This window comes from Sebastes fasciatus, chromosome 17 (genome assembly GCF_043250625.1).
Source record: "Sebastes fasciatus isolate fSebFas1 chromosome 17, fSebFas1.pri, whole genome shotgun sequence".
Taxonomy (NCBI): Eukaryota; Metazoa; Chordata; class Actinopteri; order Perciformes; family Sebastidae; genus Sebastes; species Sebastes fasciatus.
The window spans coordinates 31605975-31626262 of record NC_133811.1 but is presented as its reverse complement, the minus strand read 5'-3'; the positions used below and the strand labels follow the sequence as shown (position 1 = coordinate 31626262).

The 20288-nt window shown below is 40.4% G+C and overlaps 2 protein-coding genes and 1 long non-coding RNA gene across 3 annotated transcripts; 1 reads left to right on the top strand and 2 right to left on the bottom strand.

Moving 5' to 3' along the window:
* Nucleotides 1-6413: 6413 nt before the first annotated feature.
* s100v2 (S100 calcium binding protein V2) lies at nt 6414-14458 on the top strand. The gene is made up of 3 exons (XM_074613351.1): nt 6414-6585; nt 11265-11396; nt 12736-14458. The coding sequence occupies exons 1-3, from the start codon at nt 6577-6579 to the stop codon at nt 12907-12909; spliced, it is 315 nt and encodes a 104-aa protein (XP_074469452.1). The 5' UTR covers nt 6414-6576; the 3' UTR covers nt 12910-14458.
* Nucleotides 11491-11883, bottom strand: LOC141754350 (uncharacterized). Its single transcript, XR_012590609.1, has 3 exons — nt 11776-11883; nt 11571-11654; nt 11491-11540 (listed from the first exon to the last, which is right to left on the bottom strand). It is a non-coding gene; the product is annotated as an uncharacterized LOC141754350 (long non-coding RNA).
* Nucleotides 14459-14470: 12 nt separating the features above from the next.
* Nucleotides 14471-20210, bottom strand: LOC141754332 (uncharacterized). Its single transcript, XM_074613324.1, has 4 exons — nt 18463-20210; nt 17593-17723; nt 16443-16488; nt 14471-16346 (listed from the first exon to the last, which is right to left on the bottom strand). Exons 2-4 carry the CDS (start codon nt 17654-17656, stop codon nt 14753-14755), a joined length of 1704 nt encoding a protein of 567 aa, XP_074469425.1. The 5' UTR covers nt 17657-17723; nt 18463-20210; the 3' UTR covers nt 14471-14752.
* Nucleotides 20211-20288: the final 78 nt, after the last annotated feature.

Sequence of the window (20288 nt, the reverse complement as noted above, 5' to 3'; positions counted from 1 at the left end):
CACCCCCCCACCCATCCAAAAAATCCATCACGGACTTTTGGAGTAATCCTGCTAACAGATAAACCAACAAACCAACGCCGGTGAAAACATCACCTCCTTCCTAGCCTTCGGCCTTGGCGGAGGTAACTATGTCACACCCTCGAAGCGTGGGTAACGACACAGGCCCCAAGCTGTTTCAACATTTTACCTTTAATCTTTAAAGCAGCACTAGGCAGATTGGAGCAAATATGATTTAATAAAGACATTTTTATAAAACGGTCGCTATACCGTGACAGTAGTGCATGAGACAGGACCCTCTGGTGTCCTCCGGTGCTATTCTTCATTGATTTTGGGTGTTTGTCTGGGAGAACCACACCTTCCAGCCCCCTTTAGGGCTTAAGAGGTTAAGTCAACCAGTGTAACTCTTCCTCTACAGCTGCTCTGCTGGTGACAATCATTTACATAACTAAAGATAACCTCAAGATGTGTTCTCTGGTCATGGTTAGTCCACGCAGCCGGCTTATTAGAAGCGACTTTGGGCTCGTTTTCCTGAAAAGTCATTTACAAATATTGTTAGTTGCGGGTTGTTGTTTTTTTGGGCTTGTTCCTGTCTCTCTCCTCTATACCGGTCTAGTTTGTCCTGTTGCAGGATCCATACACAACCCCAATCTAGATCTATTCCTGTAAAATTACATTTAAAAATGGATGCAAAAATGATATGAAACGTTCAACTTTAAAGGTCCCATATTGTAAAAAGTGAGATTTTCATGTCTTTTATATTATAAAGCAGGTTTAAGGGCTATATAAATACTGTTAAACTATCAAATCGCTCAATATACGGAGAAATACACACACAGCCCGTATTCAGAAATTGTGAGTTTGAAACAAGCTGTCAGGATTTCTGTCCATTTGTGATGTCACAAATATACAATATTTAGATCATTACACGGTTTTAAACATAAACATTCTAAATGTGTCCCAGTTTATTTCCTGTTGCAGTGGATGTGAATGACATCAGCTGACAGGAAGTAAACATGGACCCGAGCTGTTGCCTAGCAACGCAATTCTGTTACAATTCCGTTAAAATGCACTAAAACGGAGCGTTTCAGACGGAGGGTGAATACAGGTATATTCAGGCAGACAGTGTGAGGAAAATAAAAAAAAAATTTCAACATTAAAGCATGTAAACATGTTCTAGTAGAAACACAAAATACAAGTATGAACCTAAAAATGAGCTGATATGGGACCTTTAAGTTTATAACAAGAAAAATTTAAAGTTACAAACTAAAAATGGACGCAAAAATGCAATGTAATACATATACACATACACATGTATGAAGTGATCAAGTGGCCGCCTCTGTCTCATATTGTGGTCGGTACTGTAGGTAAGGTCACCTGTTTCTAGAGACCTGGTTGCTTGGTTCTCTCGCGAGATCTTGGCGAGGGGAAACAGCTGTACGGCTTCTGTGGCCGTGGAGGAGCTGAGATGATGATGTCATCGGGGGTTATCTCAGTTTGAACGAATAAAAAAAAAGCCTGGAGATGTTAGCGTTCCAAAGAAGTGGGTGTTTACCAGGCAGGGAAGGTCCAACAAAGAGATGCATTATGGGAAATGTGAGATTTTTGGCGTTTGAATCATAGCAGGGACTCTTGTGACGAGACTTTAGAAACACTAAACTACTGGAGAAGCTGGAGGAGCCCTTCAGACGGGTTTCAGAGACAGAAACTGCACCAAGATTGTTCCCCAAAAGTTCTTTAGGAAATGCTGTTTTAGTTACTTTTAGGGATTTAATATATCGGGAACTGAATGTTTAATGTGTGTGTGTGTGTGTGTGTGTGTGTGTGTCTGTGTTTGTGCATTCATGTGTGTTCAGCAGCTCGGTGCAGTAACACAGCGGGAAAATGAAAGGTTTGATGGTCTCATACTGAAACAATTCACTGTGGCTTCTCTGCCTGGGTGTGGCATCAACCCTTCCCAGGCAGAGTCTCCAGGACCTGGAGGACAAGGAGGTGGGGGGGGGGGTTGGGTCTCTGACCATGGAAATCATCATAGTGACACACCCGTCACCCTGAGGACATCAGCTGATCTCTACTGGCACTCCTTTTACTTCAGGAAGAACTTCCTCTCTTTCTCTCTCTCTGCTCAAACTCTGTTCATTCTTCTGCTTTTTTTTCTTTAGTTAGATTCTTGTGGCTTAATTTGAACCAAACGTTACCCTCGCCTGTACACCCCCCCACTGACTGACTGACTGACTGAATGAAGTCATAAAACAGGATAGAAAGAATGCAGTCGTGCCTGTTTCCTTCTCTCTCCCGCTCTCCCTCTCTCTGTCTCTGTCTCTCTCATATAAAGTCTGCATATAAAGCAGAAGTCTAAACTGTGGTGTCACATTACCAGCTGGCAGTGAAGAGGTTAACGTTAGTGACAGTGTGGAGCAGCAGTAGGAGAACCAGCCTCGACTTGCAGCCGGTTATTGCGCAAAAACAGCATCCAACTTTTCAACTAAAAGCTTCCAGATGTGGAATCTGTTGAATGTGTCTCTGCTGCCTCAGTGGAATATTCACACACTTTATACACACTGTAACACTTTAACACGCCTTATACACACTGTTAGACTTTAACACACTTTATACACACTGTTACACTTTAACACACTTTATACACACTGTTACACTTTAACACACTTTATACACACTGTAACACTTTAACACACCTTATACACACTGTTAGACTTTAACACACTTTATACACACTGTAACACTTTAACACACCTTATACACACTGTTACACTTTAACACACCTTATACACACTGTTACACTTTAACACACTTTATACACACTGTTACACTTTAACACACTTTATACACACTGTAACACTTTAACACACTTTATACACACTGTTAGACTTTAACACACTTTATACACACTGTTACACTTTAACACACTTTATACACACTGTTACACTTTAACACACTTTATACACACTGTAACACTTTAACACACCTTATACACACTGTTACACTTTAACACACTTTATACACACTGTAACACTTTAACACACCTTATACACACTGTTACACTTTAACACACTTTATACACACTGTAACACTTTAACACACCTTATACACACTGTTACACCTTAACACACTTTATACACACTGTAACACTTTAACACACCTTATACACACTGTTACACTTTAACACACTTTATACACACTGTAACACTTTAACACACCTTATACACACTGTTACACTTTAACACACTTTATACACACTGTAACACTTTAACACACCTTATACACACTGTTACACTTTAACACACTTTATACACACTGTAACACTTTAACACACCTTATACACACTGTTACACTTTAACACACTTTATACACACTGTAACACTTTAACACACCTTATACACACTGTTACACTTTAACACACTTTATACACACTTATACAGACTGCACTTTAACACACTTTATACACACTGTTACACTTTAACACACTTTTTACACACTGTTACACACTTTATACAGACTGTTACACTTTATACATTTTATACACACTGTTACACTTTAACACACTTTATACACACTGTAACACTTTATACACTTTATACACACTGTTACACTTTAACACACTTTTTACACACTGTTACACACTTTATACAGACTGTTACACTTTAACACACTTCATACACACTGTTAGACTTTAACACACTTTAACACACTTTATACACTGTTACACTTTAACACACTTTTTACACACTTATACAGACTGCACTTTAACACACTTTATACACACTGTTACACTTTAACACACTTTTTACACACTGTTACACACTTTATACAGACTGTTACACTTTAACACACTTCATACACACTGTTAGACTTTAACACACTTTAACACACTTTATACACTGTTACACTTTAACACACTTTATACACTGTTAGACTTTAACACACTTTAACACACTTTATACACACTGTTACACTTTAACACACTTTTTACACACTGTTACACTTTAACACACTTTATACACTGTTACACTTTAACACACTTTATACACACTGTTACACTTTAACACACTTTATACACACTGTAACACTTTAACACACCTTATACACACTGTTACACTTTAACACACTTTATACACACTGTAACACTTTAACACACCTTATACACACTGTTACACTTTAACACACTTTATACACACTGTAACACTTTAACACACCTTATACACACTGTTACACTTTAACACACTTTATACACACTGTAACACTTTAACACACCTTATACACACTGTTACACTTTAACACACTTTATACACACTGTAACACTTTAACACACCTTATACACACTGTTACACTTTAACACACTTTATACACACTGTAACACTTTAACACACCTTATACACACTGTTACACTTTAACACACTTTATACACACTGTAACACTTTAACACACTTTATACACACTGTTACACTTTAACACACTTTATACACACTGTAACACTTTAACACACCTTATACACACTGTTACACTTTAACACACTTTATACACACTGTAACACTTTAACACACCTTATACACACTGTTACACTTTAACACACTTTATACACACTGTAACACTTTAACACACCTTATACACACTGTTACACTTTAACACACTTTATACACACTGTAACACTTTAACACACCTTATACACACTGTTACACTTTAACACACTTTATACACACTAACACTTTAACACACCTTATACACACTGTTACACTTTAACACACTTTATACACACTTATACAGACTGCACTTTAACACACTTTATACACACTGTTACACTTTAACACACTTTTAAAAACACTGTTACACACTTTATACAGACTGTTACACTTTATACATTTTATACACACTGTTACACTTTAACACACTTTATACACACTGTAACACTTTATACACTTTATACACACTGTTACACTTTGACACACTTTTTACACACTGTTAGACTTTAACACACTTTATACACTGTTACACTTTAACACACTTTATACACACTGTTACACTTTAACACACTTTTTACACACTGTTACACACTTTATACACACTGTTACACTTTAACACACTTCATACACACTGTTAGACTTTAACACACTTTAACACACTTTATACACTGTTACACTTTAACACACTTTATACACACTGTTACACTTTAACACACTTTTTACACACTTTTTACACACTGTTACACACTTTTTACACACTGTTACACACTTATACAGACTGCACTTTAACACACTTTATACACACTGTTACACTTTAACACACTTTTTACACACTGTTACACACTTTATACAGACTGTTACACTTTAACACACTTCATACACACTGTTAGACTTTAACACACTTTAACACACTTTATACACTGTTACACTTTAACACACTTTATACACACTGTTAGACTTTAACACACTTTAACACACTTCATACACACTGTTAGACTTTAACACACTTTATACACACTGTTACACTTTAACACACTTTTTACACACTGTTACACTTTAACACACTTTATACACAATGTTACACTTTAACACACTTTATACACACTGTTACACTTTAACACACTTTTTACACACTTTATACACTGTTACACTTTATACACACTGTTACACTTTAACACACTTTATACACACTGTTAGACTTTAACACACTTTAACACACTTTATACACACTGTTACACTTTAACACACTTTAACACACTTTATACATACTGTTACACTTTAACACACTTTATACACAATGTTACACTTTAACACACTTTTTACACACTGTTACACTTTAACACACTTTATACACAATGTTACACTTTAACACACTTTATACACACTGTTACACTTTAACACACTTTTTACACACTTTATACACTGTTACACTTTAACACACTTTATACACACTGTTAGACTTTAACACACTTTAACACACTTCATACACACTGTTAGACTTTAACACACTTCATACACACTGTTAGACTTTAACACACTTTTTACACACTGTTACACTTTAACACACTTTTTACACAATGTTACACTTTAACACACTTCATACACACTGTTAGACTTTAACACACTTCATACACACTGTTACACTTTAACACACTTTTTACACACTTTATACACACTGTTACACTTTAACACACTTTATACACACTGTTAGACTTTAACACACTTTAACACACTTTATACACACTGTTACACTTTAACACACTTTAACACACTTTATACACAATGTTACACTTTAACACGTTCAAGTGTCGTCCTCTATAGCATAAGATCATGTATGAGAGGAAAGTGGCGCCTCCCTTCAACTGCTCCTTCTTCTTCTTCCTGACTTCTCTCTCTGCTGAGGGAGGATCCAGCTGAGGGAGGATCCAGCTGAGGGAGGATCCAGCTTCTCTCTCTGGCTGAGGGAGGATCCAGGAACGCTGCCAGCTGTCTGTCTGTCTGACTGTCTGTCTGTCTGTCTGTCTGTCTCTCTGTCCGTCTGTCAGTAAAACTCCACAAACATCAGCTCGACACACAGCAGGAAGAACAACTCACCGTCGACATGGCACAGGTAAGAAATAACACACGACTCAACTAAACTAAACTAAACTAAACTAAACCACCGAGTAACGCTCGACACACTATAGTCACTTTTTAAACTTTCCACAGTTAGTGTCCGCCTGTTTCTGTTTACTGTGAACATTCGAGAATGTTTTAAAACATTCGAGAATGTTTTAAAACATTCTCGAATGTTTGTTCACATCGAACAAAGCTTCTAGAATGTTTCAGAGTGAGTCATTGTAGAAGGGCTTCCTGCTGAGGAGAAGGAACTTTCCCCGGGATGGGTCGACTTCTTGTTTTTTACTAAACAGACAGAAACGGGAGCCATTGTGCATCCCTACCGCGTTTTCTAGTGGAGACGTGTGCTGCTGGCTGCCCCTCCCTGAGAACAAGCTAATGTCAGTCAGCCCTGTGATACATGTAGAAACACTGTATTTTACTACTAGAACATCATCAGTAGACTCTAGAATACTAGAGAATATGACAGTATATATTCTATATTATGGAGCTCTGGTAGTATATTAGTGAATCAGGGGCGTGTCCAGGTGTGTGAATGAAGGGCCCAGGTGAGTTCATCCACCTGAGTGAGTGAGTGAGTGTGTGTGTGTGTAATGTACAACATGATTGTGCAATGCAGCTTCCTCTTTATTACGGACCTTTTCTCATTGTGCTGCACGTTTTTCCTTCATTAACTTCTTTTATTGGGGAGAACTAAAACCTGAATAAAGCTCGACACAGTGTTTTAAACGTTACAGTTAGTTTCCACTCATTTGTTTGCTGTGAAATAGTTCACATGAACATTTAGATGGTTTAGAGTCATTAAAGAACGGTTTCCTGCTGAAGACGCAAGAAGGAACTTTCCCCGGAATGGGTCAACTTCTTGTTTTTTACTAAACAGACAGACACGGGAGCCATTGTGCATCCCTACCGTGTTTTTTAGTGGCGACGTGTGCTGCTAGCTGCCCCTCCCTGAGAACCAGCTATAGCAGTTAGCCTTGTGGTACATGTATAGGCTCTCATCTATGAGAATATGACAGTATATATTAAATATTATGGAGCGTTGGTGGAGCTCTGATAGTATATTAGTGAACCAGGGGCGTGTCCAGGTGTGTTAATGAAGGGCCCAGGTGGAGTTCATCCACCTGTGTGTGTGTGTGTGTGTGTGTAATGTACATCATGATTGTGCAATGCAGCATGGCTTCCTCTTTATTATCGGACCTATTCTCATTGTGCTGACGTTATTCCTTCATTAATAATGATCCGTTAATAATCATGTAGGCTTCTATCTGTGACAGTAGGCCTCTACATTGAGAGCAACAGAAACCGGAGTCACATTCCTGGTATGTGTACTCATACCTGGCCAGTAAAATTGATTCTGAATCCCGAGCACTTCGTCATGTGTCCCAAATTAAAAAACAGACTTTTCTGTGGACCAGTCCGTCTCTAACAACGGTGACTTTGTGTCCCTTAAAGATGAAATGAGAACAAACAATGCAGCCTGTCCTCAGGAGAATGCTGTAGAACTTGCTTACACATTTCACTAAAACAAGCCCAAACCCCCGAAGTTTCTCCCACCTCACTGTTTGTGTTTCCGATCAACAGTGAGCTGGAAAGAGACGCAGGGATTTGGGTGTGGTAATAATGTGCACTCTAACACAAAACAGGGAGTCTGTCTTTAATTGTTCTCTTTGAAACCAAACGCTTCTCTTACTACTCAACTTTAAAAAGTGGCAACAACTCTTCTCTCCTGCTTGTATTTCAGAGACTCATTTGATATATTCAGGCTAACATAATATATATATATGGAGGTGTTGTGCAGTAGTGAATACTATGCCTTGTCTCCAGTTGGGACAGTGGTGTTGTCTGTGGGAGAGTTTCTGTTGAGGTGAAGTGGGCTTGCAGCAGCTTGCTTAGGCTGCATCATTCACAAAGGGTGTGGTTTTGACAAAGCTGTTGGCCCACATGCACTGAATAACTGTAGAAGACAGCCATCTTTAATGCTGCTCTTAAACTAACATGTGAAATATGTTGTAGAGAACTCTCACCAACTCTGCACTTTTATACTTTTTATTCTTTTAGCTCATAAATCTTCAGGTTTTAGAGCACATTGAAAGTTTGATTCCGTCTCACAGACCTTATCAGCGTCTCTGTTTTCTGATGAACTCACTAGACGAGCTGGTGAACATAGTGGAGCATGTAGCTTTTAGCTAAAGACACAGATATTTCCTTCAGGAGGTGGAAGAGACCAAAAACAGAGCTAAAAGAGAGAGGGAGAATATCGGGCTGTGATTCATCAGATGACTCAAATATGACTCCAAATGAATGATCACGTTTCTCCAAGTGGCCAAAACAAATCAATGAATATTGCTTTAACCAGCTGTAACACTTTGTAAATGACTTACAAATTGTACTAATGGAAATAGCAACAGTAAAAGAATTAGAAAAAGCAGTGTCATTAAAAATGAGATTTAGAGGAGAAGCTTGTGTGATACGATGGAGAGCTCCACATCTGCTACTAAATGGACCTTGTGGTTGATTGTTTTGTCAACTTGGTTACAAAAAATTTAGAAACTTATAAACAACAGTTTATCAAACGGTGAAGGGCGGATCACATGCATGGCATTATTTAAATGGATAGAAGTTAATATAAACATATTTGATTAGGTGGCTGGTGAATAAAAACCAACCCACGTTGTTTTACACTAGCTGGCTACTTAGCTCTACGTAGCTCTACTTAGCTCTACGTAGGTCTACTTAGCTCTACTTAGCTCTACTTAGCTCTATGTAGCTCTACGTAGCTCTACTTAGCTCTACGTAGGTCTACTTAGCTCTACTTAGCTCTACGTAGCTCTACTTAGGTCTACTTAGCTCTACGTAGCTCTACTTAGCTCTACTTAGCTCTACGTAGGTCTACTTAGCTCTACGTAGGTCTACTTAGCTCTACGTAGGTCTACTTAGCTCTACTTAGCTCTACTTAGCTCTACGTAGGTCTACTTAGCTCTACTTAGCTCTATGTAGCTCTACGTAGCTCTACTTAGCTCTACTTAGGTCTACTTAGCTCTACTTAGCTCTACGTAGCTCTACTTAGCTCTACTTAGCTGTACTTAGCTCTACTTTCTTATTTTCAACAAAAAAATGAAGCAGTAAAACAACTATTGTCACTAGAAGCCGGTCAGTCCAACTCTGGGTGATGCCCGTGCAGCAGTTCATACCGGGATCCGGTCCCGGGTGAGCGGAGTGTAGCAGCACGTCGGGCCGCCGCCGTCCGCCACCGTAATCCCGCTGTGGCTCCAGTCCGGACGGCCGAGGCAGCGAGGCCCCGAAGCAGCGCCAGCAAAGCGGAGCTCTCCACCTGCTCCCTGGCGCCATCCTGCTGCTGCCGCGCTCCCCGGTCCAAATCCATTCTCGCCATTAGCTTAACAATCCTTCAAGGCTGCTGCAACAAGCTAACCGTCGCTTTGGCTAAAACAAATATAGCTCGATTAAAAAAGGGAAACGTAAATCTGAAAAAAGAAAATTTGGACTCTCGTTGAAAATGCCTCAAATAGAATGTGCGACTGCGCCGGCTCCGTGGGCCCAATGGATGCAGAAGATTGCCGGAAGATCCGGGTACTTTTCCACCCGGTAGTCGAGCCATTCAGGCTTCATGCTCCACTGAGACACTCTCATAGGAATGAACGGAGCCCCGCCTCCAACACTGGATCCACTTCTCTGAATACATCCATGGTACCGTACAGTAGTAGAGAACGCCATGTCGATATTATCTTCTGGTTGTTCATTAGTTAGGGAGGATGTAGAAGAAGAAGAGAACTCGTCCTCCTCTGCCAATCACAGGTCATTTCAGAGAGAGAGAGCGTTCCTATTGGCTGTGCTCCGGCTGGGGGGCGGTGCTTGGTATTTCCTCGGCAGATCTCAACATGGCTGTCGGGTCACAAACTCTCATTTTCTAGTTACAAGATGATTCTGAGAACATGTGAGGAGAGAAATAGGCATTAACGTAACAGAATATTGATTCATATTTGATCAGCGCTGCCTAGCTGGACCGTTTGGTTGGAGTTCAGAGTGATTGACAGCCGGCTCTCATAGACGGCAGCTGGACAGCAGACCTCAGATCAGCTCTGACTGCTTGTTTTCCTCCAGTCTGTGAAATCCTGCAGATGCCGTTAGATCAGCGGTCAGCAACCTGCGTCTCTTCAGCTCCTCTCCAGAGGCTCCCTGTGGATTTATAAAAATGGAAATGAATAACTGTATCATTACATTTTCATTGATCATTGTTGTAGGTCTATGGTACGACGGTACGACGGAGTATTAGGGCCACATTGAGGAAAAAAAATAAATCAGAGATTTAGAGAATAAAGTCATAATATTATAAAGTAGTAATTTTAACTGTTATTTTCTCGTAAAGTTATGACTTTATTCTCGTAATATTCTGACTTTATTGTGTAAGTCTCAGATGTGTTTTCCCTCAATGTGGCCCTAATACTCCGTAGTACATTGTCTCTTTGGCCCTCACTGCATTAGACTTATATACTATATACTTAGACTATAAACTGTGTTACCTTCATCACAATGATCACATGTTTTACAGCTCCAGACGGATTAAAATGCTGTTTTGACAGTAAAGGTTGCTGACCCCTCGGTTAGATTTAGTTATGATGACCATCCTTCTTTCTTTTGTCTCTCCTCCAGTATTCAGACCTCGAGAAAGCCATCGAAACGCTGGTCACCCAGTTCCACTCTGCTTCAGCCGACAACGGTCCGACGCTGAAAACTGATGAATTCAAAGGTCTTCTGTCCTCCCAGATGCCGAACCTTGTCAAGGTAAAAACTGCTGTTAGTCTCCATGAGCTTCACCCTCAGCTAGGCCTCCTGTCGACTACAGCTGTTGGGCGTGGCAGCACACACCTTTACTCACCTTTACTCACCTTAACACACCTTAACACACCTTTACTCACCTTTACTCACCTTACTCACCTTAACACACCTTTTACTCACCTTAACACACCTTTACTCACCTTAACACACCTTTACTCACCTTAATCACCTTAACACACCTTTACTCACCGTAACACACCTTTACTCACCTTAACACACCTTAACACACCTTTACTCACCTTAACACACCTTAACACACCTTTACTCACCGTAACACACCTTTACTCACCGTAACACACCTTTACTCACCTTAACACACCTTTACTCACCTTAACACACCTTTACTCACCTCACTAAAGACAGCCAGAAACACGCCACTAGAGCTGGACTCTGATATCTGACTAATCCATTATTCGCTCGTTCGTGTAGGTATTTGATTTTCAATTTTATGGTTTTCTAATATTTGTTTCCCTCGGTATTACAAACTTGCATAAAACATACCAAACCTTTTGGAAAATGTTTTTTTATTCAATATCAGATTAGTGTTGTCACAATACCAAAATTCTGACTTCGATACGATGATACCATTATTAGAAATTAAATGTAAAAATGTGTTCATTAAAAACATTAAAATGGAAGGCAGTAATCTGATGTACTTCAGTTAATGTGATATATTTGCATTTATTTTTGATAATGCACACATATTTACATTTCTGTATTCCTATTTCTGTTTGCTTCTAACATATGACATGATTATTAAAGGTTATTATGTGCAGGTTAATGTCCTGCATTACTGATGAGAGGTCAGATGGGCAGACAGGTTCCAGACAGATTTGTTTTTGCCTAAAGTGGCTCTTTAGAGAGTAAAGGTTGCTGACCCCTGCTATAAGAAGATAAAATGTTGTGTTTTTCGTGTCTTAAAGGTTTCTTACACACGTTATGAAAACAAAACAAAAATGCGAAATACTTGTCGCAGATTGTTAGCGTTCAAACCTTTCACACCGAGGCCGACACGAATATTTGCCGGAAATGAAAGTGTTGCACAATCATCTATGCATAAGTTGTTTTTATTATAATAATCTCTCACTGGACTCTGGAGACGGGCTCGTTATTATGTCAAGTGTGCAGAAAAGTTCCAATGTGGTGGTGTTTCCTATGAAGTGTAAATGCTGAGCTTATTGCACTGGTCATCATCATTCATGACTGGATCATATGTGTTTATTATTATGTGATGCATGGCCTTTAGCACACAAATCATGTCTAACTGTTTCTGCTCTGCTTACAGATGGGCGGAGAGCAGGGAATCGGGGACATCATGCGGAAGATGGGTGTAGGTGACGGCGAGGGCATCTCTTTCAAGCATTTCTGGAGCTTAATCCAGTCGGTAGCCACCTCACAGCACGGCCTCCTCGCAAACCAGATGGGCGGCAGCTCCAAATGCAGCTGCATCATCATGTGAAGAGTCTCCGCCTCAACACATCAGCTCCGAGTTTCCACCCCGGGGTTTTTACTACTCTCCTAATCCGGTGTCGGACAGAATACAAAGTATAGTACAGAAAAAGGTCTGCACACAGCAAGCTGTTGTTTCCAACATTTCTGACTAAAACATTCCAGTTGTTTAAATGCTGTGATCTCTTATCTGACAGGTTTCCACATCACACCACACCGCCCAGCAGCCTTTGCTCCAGTTAAAGCTCAAATTCAGTCTAGTTTGCATTTAAATCCTCACGTTGTTCCTAAATTCTAAACTACAGTTTCACCCATCTCACAATAAAATAATCGAATCATCTCGATGCCAGATAACCTCTATTTGTCCATCATGAATTAAGTACTTGGAGGTATTGAAGTTATTTTATTTTACATACTGCACATGTTAATAAAGGCAATCAGATTAATGCTAGCATGTTATCAGCCACAGAAGGTAAGCTGTCCTTCTCTGGTGTATTAGTTACTTGACTCTCTAAAGGGTTCAGTATGCTTGAAACACACATATAAACGTTGGTTTATGACGTCGGTATGCTTCAGAAGAAACCCTCTTCATCATCTTCATCTTTCTATCATGTGAGGCTTCTCAGAACAGCTAACACTTCTGCTCTCAAAACAAATTTGTTTGATGAATATTAAACCCCTCAGACACTATTAAACCATCCAACCAGCAGAGGCCTTTTAACAGCGATTTGGAATTTAACTGGTGCAACAGGCGCTCGGCGTTGTCATCGTCGCGTTGGGCGTTGTCATCGTCGCGTTGGGCGTTGTCATCGTCGCGTTGGGCGTTGTCATCGTCGCGCTCGGCGTTGTCATTGTAATTAACGTAGTCTCTTCCCTTCATTTGCTCCAGTTATTTTTCCACGTATAAATATTGTATGTGATGGTTGCCTTCAAATGATGTTTACTTCTCTAATAACAGGAGGATGAATGTTCCTCTGTTGTGGTATTCACCACTTCATGAGTACATTTTCTAATAGCTCATCTCACTAGTTAACCACATAAATGCCAAGCGTATGGTTTATATATAGTGTAGTCAACTTTGCATGTCAAAAAAGTCACGAGTACCATTTGATCAGCTTGAGTGTCATCAAACATCCTCAGAAACGTTGAACAAATGTTGTCGAATTTAACTTTCAGAAGCTTTGAAACATTTAGAATTTCTTCCTTTTGTGCAGAACTGACTCCGATTGTGTTTAATGACAGTTTACACAGTATATTAAACCTTGTCTTTAAATATGCAATACTAATCATCTCAACTTTATCTCATGTATGTCAGTAACAAAACACAAAAAGTTTACTTTGGATTGTTTCTAAATGTCAGTGTGTGTTTGACTTTCATCTGGTGACAGTTCAAATTGAGTCTTTATAGTCAGTCCTTTTTATAATGTTCTACACAGTAATGCTTTACCCTCTGCGATCCTGCATTTTCTATGTATTTATATTTTGTAATTCTCTGTATTCTGACCTGTGTGACACCATAAAGAAACATTATGTAATAAACATACAAAGAAATCACCAAATACTGCGATTTGTTATAGTTTAATCCTTTATTGATTTAATAAGAAAAGAAAAAGCCTCACGCTGTTTCAGTAGTTTAGGAGAAAATGTGAAGTAACAGCTTTAATTTAGTACATCATCAGGATCATTCACTCTTCTAGCTATTTAAACAATCAAATGTGTTACTTTGCCAGCGAGCTGAAGCAGTAGAAGAAGACTATCACATCAGTATGAAGCAGAACACAACATCAGTGACTAGAGCCGACTATGCAACGGAAACACGATGAGATGAGCTGCTGTCATCACAGTACACAGCGTTACGGAGTTATATTCTCAGGGAAAGAGGGAGCACATCCTCTCTTGAGTTTCCTTCCCTCGGGTGTACCTCGAAAGAATTCCAGATAAGATGAGAACACGTACTTATTCATGACCTTGACCCTCCCAAAGATGTCCAGCTCCGTTTGCTCGTCGTGTTCGACGCCGTTCATAATCTGCTTGGATTCGCTGTACAGGGCGTTTTCCTTCGCGACGACCTGTTCGACCCAGATCTGTCTGTCCCGCGGAGCCATTTCAAAGTCGTCGACGGTGCAGCCGTAGAATCCTCGGCGCAGATGCTCAGGCCAAGGTTGGTCGGTCATCATGGGGTGATCGACTCCGACGAAAGCCGTGCACAGCGGGCTGTCGGTGCCTCGCGAGCGGCCTACTTCGCAACCTATGACGCTCATGAGGAAAAGCGAGAAGGTTCTGAAGTTAAACACGGATGCTGAAAACACGGCGACCATGAAGTAGCGACCCCATCGCTCACAGTTGTAGTTACACTGCTGGAACTGGAACGTCTGGCGACAGAAGTCGTTGAACTTGGACGCTTTGAGACCCTCTCTCAGCTCCTGCAGGGAGAACTCGCCCAGCTGCTCGTCGAAATTCTGACGGAAATATTCAATTTCAGCTCGACTGTCGGCGCTCATGAACTTGCCCTCCAGACTCACGCTTAGATTTTTCCCGTGCACTTTGTAAATGCATTCGTTGAGAACGTAGTAAAGGTTTGATGCAACTTCCTCTTTGGCGACGTATCGTATCTCCACAAGTAGATCCTGAATGTTGTTGATGTGCTTCAAGACGATGTCGTTGTCTTCTGGTCCCGACTCTGTGAGCCAAACTGCTTCCAAGAGTCTTTCATCTGGGACGTAATCAGGAGCGCGCCTTCTTTCGTTCTCCTCAAAGAACAAGCTCCAGGTGAGCCCCTCCAGGCAGTCGATGGAAGGGTACTTTTTGCGCAGCTCCATTGGAACAAACATTTGAGGGTGGCTTGGCCACTCCGACGTCTGGAGGTACAAAGCCTTTCCTTTATAACCAGGAAACACCGGCCCCGCACAGCCAAGCTCCACTTTCATAAGCAGGTCTCCTCTTTGGTCCAGTTCGGCGATGACTCTTCTGCTGTGGTCATGGGACCTCCAGACTCCGTCAGTCCACGTCATTACCTCTCCATCAGAACTAACCGACAGGAAGGAGTTGTGTAGGTGTAGCTTTGTTTCCACGCCGAGGGACCGGAGAACTCGTAGCAGCTGCAACATAAAGTGCGGGTCATTTCCGAGGTTGCAGCTGATGAGGCCGACGGTGCCGAGATGACCGAACATGCCGTCCGTTTTTAAGGTTGACACAAATCTGGCAAGTTCCTCTGGGCCGTGACCGGCTAGCTGGACTGTTCCGTTGGTACCGTTGCTGCCGTGGCCCACCAGTATGACATCATGATCTCTAGTAAAAAAGAAATGGCTTCCCCTGAGAACATGCAGCGCCCCCTTCTGGTACCTCAGCAAAGCTGACGCGGTGAGATGCTTCTCAAAGAGGTGAGTGGCTGCCTCCATCACTACAGGGTCCTCTTCCATGATAACTATCGTCTGGTCCCCTCCTTCCCTACGGGTCACATGTTGCTGGTTAGACATCATCTGAATAGTCCTGTCAGGTTTATCACATAAAAGCAGCAGTCTATTGCATCATGTGGCGTCTCACCTGTTTCCTAGATTAGAGCTGAACGGAGTCCTCTGAACACTCCCATCTGTAACGACAAGAACAGCTGACATATAAAAACTGTCGTCTGACGCTTCGATTCGCTGGATTACAGGCAGTTAGTGTAAAACGCTGCTCGTCTGATGATCAGAATCATCTTTAGTTCTGCACGAATATGCCCCACTGATGCATTGTGGGTCAAAACAGCTCAATGTTTTACTTGGTTTGTCTACAGCTCACTTTAATATAGATATATATATATAGATATATTACAATTATAAATGTCACTCGTTTGGTTTTCCTGAGCCCTCACCAAAAAGAAGTTTATTCCAGTGTGCTATTAGTGTACTTCTTTTAAACTTAAAATAAGAGAGTATGCTTTCAGTTTACCTTTTATATACTTATCAGAGATCTACTTATAAGTATACAGAAAAGTCCAAGTATACTTGGCTTATGCTTACTTTTTGATAGAGTAGCTTATTAGAGTGTGTGAGAGTTTGTAATCGTACGTTTTGATATAAATTTATTTCAAATAATCTACGTCGTTTTCTGCGTCCTCCGTTCGCCGAAGAGACGCCGGCGAGAAAAACTAATTTTATTTTATTTTTTTAATCTCATCACAAAACATCAAATAGTCAAATAGCAAAAGGAGCAAAAATCTCTTTGTAATGAATAAATAATTAGCTAACGTATGTACTATAAGTTAAAGAAAACTTACAAGTGTACTTGCAGTAAAAACTATTAAACTAGTAGTTTATACTTTATAGTATACTTTCATAAAAACAATGGGCTACAATTATATAACTAGTAAACTAACAGTATACCTATAAGTTCCCCTTGTAGTATAGTTCACTTCATAGTACAGGTGCAGAACAAAATACAACGTAGATGTAAACTAGTTGTGTTCTCAAAGTTTACTTACACTTAAAGTAAACTTAAAAGTATACTTTTATAAACTAAAAATTGGGCCAATTTAGTCCCAAGAAGTATTAAAGTAGTAAACTTACAAGTATACTACTAGTGCATTGAGTTTAGTATTTACTACGTTAAGTATACTTGGGAAATAAACTTGACTACTTTTCCGTACAGGATGCTTCAACAAAATACAAAAACAAATAAAACTAAAGCTTATTAAAGCGTGAGATGATCTTACCAGCAGTCGTTCCAGCTGTTAAAAACAGCTGGATGAGAATAAAAACACTGACGGGTTCCAGCATGGTTCCTCTGCAGAGTGAAGATCACGACTGAATTCTACTGAAGAGGAACTTCAGCTCGTATCTCCATCTACATTTGGTTAGATAAGAATGGAAATGAGAGAGTAACGTTCACGACGGCACAGTTCAGATGTTAATTATTACTAAACAGGAGGCTGTGTGACTGCTGTACTTTATGTTTATGTAAAACATGTATTATATTAACATGCTTTCTTTACGTTTTGACTTCCCTGAATTATTGTTGTTCACGGTTTGACTGAATATATAACTCACAGAAAGATATTCTAGTAAGGTGTGTCACTGAATATTGAAATGTCAGATCCAGCAGACTGCTCCAACCTGCAGAACTGCAAAGAGTGAAATGTGGACACAATCTAATGCAATTTAAAGCTGCAGTAGTCAGTATATTTTTGGCATCATTGGGCAAAAATCCCATAATAACCTTTCAGCATATTGTAATTGAAGTGTTCTGAGAGAAAACTAGACTTCTGCTCCTCCTCATGGCTCTGTTTTCAGGCTTTAGAACATCTAGCCCAGGACGGGAGACTTTGACCAATCACAGGTCATTTCAGAGAGAGAGAGCGTTCCTATTGGCTGAGCTCCGGCTGGTGGGCGGTGTTTAGTATTTCCTCAACTGATCTCAACATGACTGCCGGTAAACATCAGAGACTTTCTTTCCTGCCGCCCACAGAGGGTCTGTTTCAGACTGCCCACAAAGCTGTGTTCTTCCCCACGGTGCTATTCTCTCTTTTTATTCATGAATTTATGATCAATGAGAAACATTTAGACTGTTTAAGTATGCTGATGACCTTAGTGGGTCTTCTACAGAAAACAGATCCCTAGTCCAGAGGTCAGCAACCTGCGTCTCTTCAGCTCCTCTCCAGTGGCTCCCTGTGGAGTTTAGAAATGGAAATGAATAACTGTATCATTGTTGTAGGTCTATGGTACGACGGTACGACGCAGTATTAGGGCCACATTGAGGGAGAAAAATAAATCTGAGATTTAGAGAATAAAGTCATAATATTACAAAGTAGTCATTTTACGTGTTATTTTCTTTTTTTCTCGTAAACTTCTGACTTTATTCTCGTAATATTCTGACTTTATTGTGTAAATCTCAGATGTGTTTTCCCTCAATGTGGCCCTAATACTCCGTAGTACATTGTCTCTTTGGCCCTCACTGCATTAGACTGATATACTATATACTGAGACTATAAACTGAGTTACCTTCATCACAATGATCACATGATTTGCGGCTCCAGACAGATCTCTTCTGATAGTAAAGGTCGCTGACCCCTGGTGTAACCTGTCTATGCCTCTGTTTTTTTACTGCTGACTGGTTTTTAATGTTGCTTTCTGTGTTTGGTGAGCCGATGATAAATGTCCCACCTGGTGAACAGTAAGATTTATTGTATTTTCTAGTCTCATACAGTCACCGTGAAGCAGATGACCGTCAGCATCATACCGCTCATTGCTCAACATCGACCTGTGTGCCGTAGCAGCTTCACGTTTGACGCTGGGAGGCGTACAGCCTGTTACCACATGGCTGTTTCCAGGTCACCGCTAATCCTCTCCAATCTTCTTTTCTCCTCATTAGCCATCTTACCCACTCCTTTCCCCGCCGCGCTCACAATGACTCACTGCTTCTGTAGAGGTCTAATTTTACACGCCGTAGTTTGAACCTAAACTTGGAGCTTTAATTACTGTTGAATAGTAATCTGTAACAGTGTGACAGGACAGGTGAAACAGACAAACACAGAGGAACTCAAAGCTGAAGCTGGATGAAGAATAAACAGAGTTGGCTTCAAGACAACAGCCTATACGGACTGTCTCAACGTGTGCATGAAGTTGTTGTGCATGTCGATATGGTTTGACCAACCCTGCAGCAATAAGCTGTTCTTCTATGTGAAGGAGTCTGAGCGGAGGAGATAACCTGCTGGGAGACGGACAACCTGCTGGAGACGGACGTCAGAAGACTCTTCAGCAAAATATCAAGACAGAAATCCAGTAAAATAAGAAGAAACCCAACAGGTAGGTTCCATCCACAGATCACTCAGTGAGATGTTGGTTTACACCCCAGCAGCTTCCCTTTTCTCTTTAAAACAACACACTGGCCTCGCTGTATGAGATAGTACATATATTGTGCCAATACCTCATTGTAGTGGAAATATTTTAGATGTGTTGCTCAGCTGACATGAATATGTTTTGGAAATCTTCCCTCACGAAAAAGAAGTATACTTAAGTAAAGATCAAGTATATATTTCCCAAGTATACTTTATGTAGTAAGTAACTCGTAGTATACTTATAAGCGTACTGCTTTAATACTTCTTGGGACTAAACTGGCCCACTTTTTATAAGTTTATAAAAGTATACCTTTAAGTGTACTTTAAGTGTAAGTATAGTAAACTTTGAGTACACAACTGGTTTACATTTAAAGGGACTGTTTGTAACTTTTTAAGCGTATAAATGTACCGGGTCAGGACACATGCGCGCTCGCGTGTGTCCGGCGCCCCCGCTCCTTTGCCTGCTTACCTTCACTCAGACAGCGCGCGTTCTCGCATACTCACTCCACCTCTAGACGTGCATGCTGCTCACTCCACACTGCAGAAGAGTTAGTTTAGCTCTGAGAATATCTAGT

What these genes read in the sequence shown, in the direction of transcription:
- LOC141754332 (XM_074613324.1), bottom strand. Translation starts at nt 17,656, where the DNA reads ATGCTGGAACCCGTCAGTGTTTTTATTCTCATCCAGCTGTTTTTAACA. An exon ending in AACAGCTGGAACGACTGCTG is followed by an intron (nt 16,489 to 17,592) that starts GTAAGATCATCT and finishes TTGTCGTTACAG; the next exon opens with ATGGGAGTGTTCAGAGGACT. An exon ending in AGCTCTAATCTAGGAAACAG is followed by an intron (nt 16,347 to 16,442) that starts GTGAGACGCCAC and finishes TGTGACCCGTAG; the next exon opens with GGAAGGAGGGGACCAGACGA.
- s100v2 (XM_074613351.1), top strand. An exon ending in AGATGCCGAACCTTGTCAAG is followed by an intron (nt 11,397 to 12,735) that starts GTAAAAACTGCT and finishes CTCTGCTTACAG; the next exon opens with ATGGGCGGAGAGCAGGGAAT.